General features: G+C 57.4%; 1 protein-coding gene across 1 annotated transcript; it reads left to right on the forward strand.

Moving 5' to 3' along the window:
* Window positions 1–996: 996 nt before the first annotated feature.
* RNF215 (ring finger protein 215) lies at window positions 997–7,998 on the forward strand. The gene is made up of 9 exons (XM_042911132.1): window positions 997–1,281; window positions 1,516–1,659; window positions 2,136–2,207; window positions 2,288–2,373; window positions 2,832–2,988; window positions 6,397–6,516; window positions 6,596–6,739; window positions 6,987–7,089; window positions 7,178–7,998. The coding sequence occupies exons 1-9, from the start codon at window positions 997–999 to the stop codon at window positions 7,198–7,200; spliced, it is 1,134 nt and encodes a 377-aa protein (XP_042767066.1). The 3' UTR covers window positions 7,201–7,998.
* Window positions 7,999–8,348: the final 350 nt, after the last annotated feature.

An 8,348-nucleotide genomic window follows, 5' to 3' on the forward strand; every position in this document is an offset into this window, starting at 1 on the left:
TGCCAAGCAGGCTCTGTGCTGCCAGCGCAGAGCCATACATGGGGCTGGAACTCACAAACCATGAGATTACACTGAGCCAAAATCAAGAGTAGGAAGCTCAACAGACTGAGCCACCCAGGCGCCCCAGGATACAATTTTTAAAAGGTTCAGATTTCTGACGAGGTAGTTCCCAGCAGCCACAACCTTTGGGAGAAAAGGATGAGTTTTAGGACGTGTGGACCTCTCACATTCCTTTAGGCATCAGAAATTGTTAGAGATGAGGCAGTGTTGCTCTAATATTACGCTCATTTTACTACCCAGGAAAGTGACCTGCCTGAAGACCCAGCCTGTGGGAGCCACTGAGGAGTTGTGTCTGCCCTGCTTTGTCTAGGCAAGCACCCCGAGCCCCTTTCTCAGCCCTTTCAGGACCCTTCCCCCATCTTCTTTCCACGCCAATGTCTGGTTCTCTGTCTCCTGGAGCTTGGTCTGGAGGAGAGATAGAAACCCAGGAAGGAGGGGGTTGTGACTTGACCAAGGCCACACCGTATGACCGTGTAACCGTTAAGGCTGGCGCACAGCAAGGGCTGTCCCTTGTTCCTGCCCTTCTGGAGCCCTGATCGTGCCTCCGCCTCCCCTTGCGGTCAACCTTTTCCCTCGGTCTCCCCTGCTCTGGTCTCGGCAGGTCTGACAACGGCCACAGGCGGTGACCGCTAACTCTCTTACTTCCCACCTCTGCACAGACCTCTACCCGGGCTCCGCCCCATTCCGGCCTCCGCGGCCGCCGGCGCCTGAATTCTCCGCCGCCACCAGGGGGTGCGCGCGGCCCAGTCTGAGCGCTGGAGTCGCAAAGAACCACCCCCATCCTGGCGCCCCGCCCCGCCCCGTCCGGCCCCGCCCCCGCCCCTCCCGGCGCCCCGCCCCGTCCGGCCGCGGCCTCGTTCCTTACGTTCCCCACCCCCTCGCCCCCCAGCGCCCCGGACCCCCGGCTCCCGTCTCGTCTGCTCGCAGGGTCCGGTCATGGGCCCCGCCGCTCGCCCCGTTCTGAGGTCGCCCCCGCCGCCTCCTCCGCCGCCGCCGTCGCCACTGCTACTGCTGCTGCCCCTGCTGCCGCTCTGGCTGGGCCTGGCGGGACCCGGCGCCGCGGCGGACGGCAGCGAGCCTGCGGCCAGGGCGGGGCGGGGCGGGGCCCGCGCCGTGAGGGTGGACGTGAGGCTGCCGCGGCAGGACGCTCTGATCCTGGAGGGCGTCAGGATTGGCCCCGAAGCCGACCCAGCACCCACGCTGGGCGGTCGCCTGCTGCTGGTGAGCGCAGCCGAGCCATCTGGCTCCGCACCCAGATCTGGCCTTCATCCTGGACCAAGCCCTAGCAGTCCCGCGCCCCCTCCCCAGGCTGCCCAGGCCCCAGATTCCGGCTTCCAAAACCCGAGATCCAGATGCTCTCCCCTTCAAACTCGCTTCCAAACCCTGGCCTTGAATCCTCCGTGTGTCCCCTCTTCTTCCCCCTCCTCCCTCTGCCGATGGTCCTTTGCCCCACAGATGGACATCGTGGATGCTGAGCAGGAGGTGCCGGTAGAAGGCTGGATTGCAGTGGCATACGTGGGCAAGGAGCAGGCGGCCCACTTCCACCAGGAGAGTCAGGGCAGCGGCCCGCAGGCCTATCCTAAGGCCCTGGTTCAGCAGGTGCAGAGGGTGTAGGTGGCAAAGGGGGCTGGAGGAAGGGGTTTCAAGGCATCTGCTAGAGCCAGACTACCATGTGGGCCCCTAAGGAGCTTCCAGAGAAACCCTGGGCCTGGGTGAGGCAAGGGCCCCCAGTTTGTAGAACTGAGTCAGTGGAAGCAGGGAGGTGGGAGGAGGCCAGAGAGTCAGGAAACTTCATCAGGCTCTGAGAGTATCAGATGGGGAGTTCCTGCCCAGGGTCTAGGGGCAGGCCCTTCCTGCTAGGACCAGGGAAGGCACAGAATCATTGGAGTCCCACAGAGCATCTGGGGGAATGGCAGGAGGAATAAGAGTTTCTGCCCTTGACCTCAAAGAGTGTACAGCCAGTCTGTCCAGAGGAAACACTTGCTGCAGAGCCAGCAACTAAGAACCCTGTCGTGGGTGGTGAAGCAGGTGTGTGGGCAGGGTGCCTGCTAGCTTCTGCCTTTGTCCCCTTGCAGATGCGGAGGGCGCTCTTCCTGGGAGCCTCTGCCCTGCTCCTCCTCATCTTGAACCACAACGTGGTCCGAGAGGTAAACGTGTTCAGGCAGTGGGGGTGTGCAGGCCAGGGAAGAGGGGACCAAGGCCAGCTGACCTTCTTGTCCATTAACAGCTAGACATATCGCAGCTTCTGCTCAGACCAGTGATTGTCCTCCATTATTCCTCCAATGTCACCAAGCTACTGGAGGCACTGCTGCAGTGAGTTGGGGTTTGGGTTCCAAAGGACTGGGTCTGGGAGCCTGGGTACTGAGGGGTCCCTGAATCTGCCATGGTTCAGAGGTCTCAGGACCAGGGATTTTCTTGTTAACCTTAAAGCTATAGTCTCTTAGTCTGAAAAATGAGTGAGGGGACTGAAAGAAGATACCAAGGCCTGGAGCAAAGAGACAGCTCTAGGGACAGAGGGGAATTGGCTCTAGCAAGGAGGAAGCTGGATTCCTGATTGACGGGTTCTTTCTGGGACTTGCAGGCCTCCCTGGCCTGGCTGATACAAGAACTGGAAAAACCAATAGCCAGGAAGGACCTAGAAGCCAAAGCAGAAGGGCTGTGGGAGGATACTTGGGGGTATCCTTTTTTTTCTACAAGGCTGGGGTGGATGGGTCTGGGCCTCTTCTCCCAAGAGTCCTTCCGTCTGGCCCCTCTGTGGCTTTCCCTTCCAGGAGGACCCAGGCCACAGCTGAGATCACCAGCGGAGAGTCCCTGTCAGCCAATATCGAGTGGAAGCTGACCCTGTGGACCACCTGTGGCCTCTCCAAGGATGGCTACGGAGGATGGCAGGACTTGGTGTGCCTGGGAGGCAGTCGGGCCCAGGAGCAGGTGGGTGCCTGGGGGGGAGGAGACTCAGGTGGGGCCGCACACATGCCTTGTCTCAGATCCTGTGGCCTCTCCTCGCCTTGGTGACCAGGAGCACTTCTTCCACCTCCCAGGGCTGAAATGAGTGTTCATTGACATGGTGGGTGCTCCGTGCAGTGCCTGACCGGGGTCATGCACAGTGTCAACTACTATTGTCATGTTATTCTCCCGCTCAGAAGCCCTCTTTGGCTGCCCATTGCCTACAGAATAAAGCTCAGACTTCTTAGTCTGGCTTTCACAGCGCTCCTAATTACTCACCTATCCTTTCTTTTCTAGCTTTCTCCTTATATTCTGCATCCTGTGCCATTTACTGGCCTTCACACATACCCTGGTTTCCTGCCACTAGGCCTTGCCCATGCCTGCTCTTTTTCTCTGGTTCCATATGTCTCTGTCTGCCTGCTTTCTTTGGAAAGTTTCCCTCACAACCTCCGCTCACCGTTCCTCTCTCCTTCTTCTAAATCACAGCAGTGCCTTGTCAAGCCCTTCACAGGGTTCTTAGGACAGGCCATCCCGTATATGTGTTGGGGAATGGGTGTCTCCTGAGGGCTGGGGCTATGTCTTACTTATCTCTGGATTTCTCAATGCTGGGCATCGAGAGGGTTCAAAGGTATTCCGTCCATAAGCATTTCTCGAGTCCCTACTCTTTGCAGGGCAGGCATGTCCTGGTCTCCTGGTGGGCAGCCTCCGGTAGATGTTGGTGGATGTGGACCATGCGGGGCAGCTTCAAGTCAGGCAGACTTGCAGTTTTAGCTGAGTGATCTCAGGCTGTGTGTTTAACTTCTCTGGTCTCATATCCCTCGCTTGTGAACCAAGGCCAGCACACAGCCACAGGGTTGTCAGGGAGTCGTGTACCTAAAGCTCGCGGTGGGCATGGAGCAGATGGGCAGGTGCTGCTACCCTGAATATCTTCACTATTAGAAGTTCCTGAATGAGTTAGCAGTCATCAGATAACTTTTGAGATCTTAGGACACTTAGGGCTCCATGAGAAGGGCTGTGGAGGGTCCAAAAGACCTGAGACACCTGGGCTCGGTCCTGAAGGGCTCAAAGATGAGCAGGGCTCTCTCACACAAAAAGGCCTCTGCAGTTCAGCCCAGCTTGTGGTATTTACTGTTTGAGCAGCAGCAACTGAACCACAGTTCTGTGAAGGGAAGGAGCAGCCACTAGGACTGGTAGAATGGAAGGGCTTTCTGGAAGAAAAGGGAGCCCCACCGTATTTCCCCCTGGAGGGCAGCCCACTCAGACCTGTGGGTGGGGCAGACATTTGATGAAGGGCTGTCAGATGAGAGGAAGTGCCTGTAGAAAGACTGGAGATAGGGAAGGGGCAGGCTGGGCAAGGGGCCTGGAGCTGGGAATGTATGCAGTCTTCAGGTCAGTCTGGCTGGTACAGAGGGCAAAGCTGAACAGCCATGCTGCTGGCCACAGTGGACCCATACAATTGTTGGCTAGCCATGATAGCTGAGGAATCTTAAGGGTGGCTGAAGCCAGCTCTCAGCCCCAACCCCAGGGCCTAGTCACCATCCTTCCAGCTTCAAAATCCAGAGCTGCAGCACCCGTGTATCAGAAAGGTCAGATGAACCACTCCCTTACTGCTTGAATGGACAGACCCTGCCCTCCCTCCTCACCTGGGGGTCCCTAAGATGGGCTGAGCCTGGGGAGGCTGGTCTCCAGCCTGCAGCAGCGCTCCAAGGCGGCCATGCCCTCCACCCACCCAGTGCCCACAGGCTGCTCCAAAGCCTGGAAGTCCAGGTTCCACCCTGGAGAGCTTACATTGCAATGGCCATGGAGTCCTGCCACGTGTCAGTCTGGCTCAGCAGGGTAGCTCCAGCCCTGGGCTCCAGCCCTGGGCCCCATTTGGGGAGGAGATAGGCTATGGCTGTCCCTCTGCTGGGTTGAGCATGGGGCTGGTGGTGGGCATCGGCCCTTGGGACACAGCAAATGCATCTGAGCTCAGCCTAAGGTGCTGTGGAAAGCTTCCTGGAGCAGGTGCACAAGGGAGACAGGGACACAGAGACCACAAGGGAGAGGGTGAGGAGTGGGAAGCTGGGGCTCACTGACATCTCTTGATAATGGTCTCTCGGGTGCCACCGCTGAGCAAGATTAACATCTTGTGACACTAGTGACACCCAGCCTTATCCAGAGTGGTGTTCTCTTTTGGTAGCAAATAATTTCTCGGCCTCTCTCCCCCAACATGATGATAGTTGAACTTCATTGTTGGCTGAGGAAGAACATGATGGCAGAAAGCTACTAGGAATGCAGAAAGCTTTTAAATGAATACATTCATTCCTCCTAACATATCCAAAGACCCTGTGAAAAGGTGAGCCTGTGTGGGTGAGCTGGCTGGAGTTTGCTTACTCTGCTGCATCATTTCCTGAGCCAGCTGTTTTGTAGTCAAAGTCCAGCTGCCACATTGCTGTGGGGGGAGTTCAGTCAAAGTCACTATGTGCCCCAGAACTCTGAGGCCCTCAGGGGACTCTCAAAGGCTGAGGCAGGTCAGATGTGACTCCCTCCCACCAGCGGGACCACCAAGGGCGGCGGCAGGGAAGTACACACTAAAGAGTGTGAGGAGGGCTTGGCTGGGCAGGGGGAGGCGAGTGGGAGCATTTGCTTAGCCCTAGTGGTCAGGGAGAGCTCGGGAGCAAGGGACTTCCAAAGGCATTAGCCAAGGGAAGGGGTGAGGAAGAACAGGGAACATGAGAAGAAGCAAGGAACAGAGTGGGTGGAAGATCTAGGGCCTTGTCAGAGGGCTGCTAGAGGAGTTTGGGTTTTCTCCTGAGGGTGGGGGCATTGCAGGGAAGAGTGTCCAGCAGGGGTCCTCCATGATCAGTTTGCAGGTGAGATCCTTGTGGCTGTGGGAAATGGGCTAATGAGGCTTGAGCAGGTCACCCAAGGAGTGGAGGGGTGGGACGGAGGGAAGGGATGCATGAGACTCCTAAGCGTGAAGCCACAGGGGACCATGTGAATGTTCTGCCCACACAGAAGTGGGTAAGTGATGGCGCTCAAGAAAGTAGACCAGGAGAAGTGTGGGTTAGGGATTGGGATGGGAAGGTGAGCTGGGGAGGGGCTGGGGAGTCTGTAAAGCTGCCAGAGAGAAGCTTCCAAGTATGCAAAACATACTGAGTTTGTTGCCCAAGAGAGGCCTGGGCTGGGGACACATGTGGGTCCCCTCAGCTGCTGGACGAGGAGTTGTGTAGACAGCCGGGGCAGACCCCGGGAGCACACAGATGGGAGGAACAGAGGCTTCAGAAGAGGAAGCCAGGAGCCTGCAGGGACACAGTGCCAACGGACCTTACCTGCCTGGTCCTTTGAGGGGATTTACTGTGGGAAGAGTGTGGAGTGGCCCCAGGACCCCTGACACTCTACTCCCCTCTCCAGAAGCCCCTACAGCAGCTGTGGAACGCCATCCTGCTGGTGGCCATGCTCCTGTGCACAGGCCTTGTGGTTCAGGCCCAGCGGCAGGCGTCAAGGCAGAGCCAGCGGGAGCCCGGAGGCCAGGTGAGAGCCAGTTCCTGGGAGCCCCGGTGCCCCCAGACCTCCAACCTATCCTTTAACTGTGTCTGCCCTCCCCCAACAGGTAGATCTGTTCAAGCGCCGTGTGGTGCGGAGACTGGCATCCCTCAAGACCCGGCGCTGCCGTCTGGGTAGGGCAGCACAGGGGCCCCCAGGGCCTGGTGCTGAGACTTGCGCCGTGTGTTTGGACTACTTCTGCAACAAGCAGGTTAGTGCCCTGGGCAGAGGCCAGCCATCAGCTGACCCATGATGTCTCTCACTCCACTCCTGAGAGACCCCAGAACCATTCCGACTGGGCCCTTATGCTCCCAGCCCCCGCTATAATTAGGAAAGCAGAATGGTGGGTGGGGGATAGGCCACAGGATTTTCATCATTTCCCCAGCTCAGGTGGGGGCCAGGCATCCCCACTTGGAGGCTTGACTCTGGGGCCTGAACTCTTGCCTCACCCCCTGCAGTGGCTCCGGGTGCTGCCCTGTAAGCATGAGTTTCACCGAGACTGCGTGGACCCCTGGCTGATGCTCCAGCAGACCTGCCCTCTGTGCAAATTCAATGTGCTGGGTAAGCACCAAGGGTGGGGACCCTTGGCTGGCTATATACCTGCTTCCCACCTGACCCTTCCTTCCTGTTTTTTCCTCCTTTTCTGCAGGGAACCGCTACTCAGATGATTAGCTGCCGCAGCTGCATCTCTGCATGTGGGCAAGGGACCCTCCCGCCTGCACCCTGGCCCTAGGCCTGGGCTCGTGGAACACAACAGCAGATGGACAGGAAGCTCTGCTGGTGGGAGGAAGGATAGGGACCTCCCCTCCTGGGGGGCAAGGCACCCCATCATATTTGTACTGGGAAGGAGGGACCACAGCCCCCAGTTAAGGATGCAGGGTCTGGACCTGCCAGTCAAGAGGGAAAAGCCACTTTGGGGCCCTTTTCTGCCATCCTGGCGTGTCTGTGTCTGCCCTCCCCACAGACAGATCCCATGACCCTGGGTGGGAACCCTGGAAAGAGGGTGTGGGGCAGCGCAGCTGTTCCCAGGGCTCTGGCAGCTCTCTGACCTGCCTGTCCAGGTATCCCTGGGGGCTGAGGCTGCAGTGGCTGGCCAGGCTTTATGCTTATTTATTGGGGTTTGGGTTGTGGGAGGAGCTGTCCAGCCTTGGGGACACCTCTTGGTCAAGGCTGTGATGGTCAACCCAGAGAGGCCCTTCCACTGATACTGCCCTCAGCCCTTGGACACTGGGAGCTATGAGTGCTACTGCCTGTCCAGCGGGGTTCCCTTCCCAGGCCTGGCTGGGATTAGAGGCCTCAAGAGCCATCAAGTCCTGTGCTTCTTGGCCGGGCTATAGGTTGCCGACCAGGATACTTGAAGCTGCAGGATAAATGTGGTGCATCTTTTAGGGGCAGCCGGTTTTTTTTAGATTTGGGGTAGGGGGGAGGTTTAATATTGAAGTAAACATGGATATATTTTAACATAAGCTATCAGATTTGTGTGGATGTTTTAAGACAGAAGAGTCACTTTGGGCTCTACTGTGTGGGAGGTGGATTTTAAAATGGGCCCCAAGATCTCCCAGCCTTCCTGAACATCCCCTGTTATAAACCTGCAACTATGAGTCTAATGGATTTAATTCCCATGATTAGGTTATGTTATATGGCACAGTTGACTTTAAGGTAGAGAAAGTATCCAAGAGGGCCTAACCTAACACGAGAGCCCATTAGAAGCAGAGAGTTTTCTCTAGTTGATGGAAGAAGAAGTCAAAAGTTGAAGCAGGAAGGGCATTCAATGCATGAGAAATTCTCTGTTGCTGACTTAAAGACAGAGGGGGCCACTT

The sequence above is a fragment of the Panthera leo genome, chromosome D3 (assembly GCF_018350215.1).
Source record: "Panthera leo isolate Ple1 chromosome D3, P.leo_Ple1_pat1.1, whole genome shotgun sequence".
Lineage (NCBI taxonomy): Eukaryota > Metazoa > Chordata > Mammalia > Carnivora > Felidae > Panthera > Panthera leo.

What these genes read in the sequence shown, in the direction of transcription:
- RNF215 (XM_042911132.1), top strand. Translation starts at nt 997, where the DNA reads ATGGGCCCCGCCGCTCGCCCCGTTCTGAGGTCGCCCCCGCCGCCTCCT. An exon ending in CTAAGGCCCTGGTTCAGCAG is followed by an intron (nt 1,660 to 2,135) that starts GTGCAGAGGGTG and finishes GTCCCCTTGCAG; the next exon opens with ATGCGGAGGGCGCTCTTCCT. An exon ending in CTACTGGAGGCACTGCTGCA is followed by an intron (nt 2,374 to 2,831) that starts GTGAGTTGGGGT and finishes TTTCCCTTCCAG; the next exon opens with GAGGACCCAGGCCACAGCTG.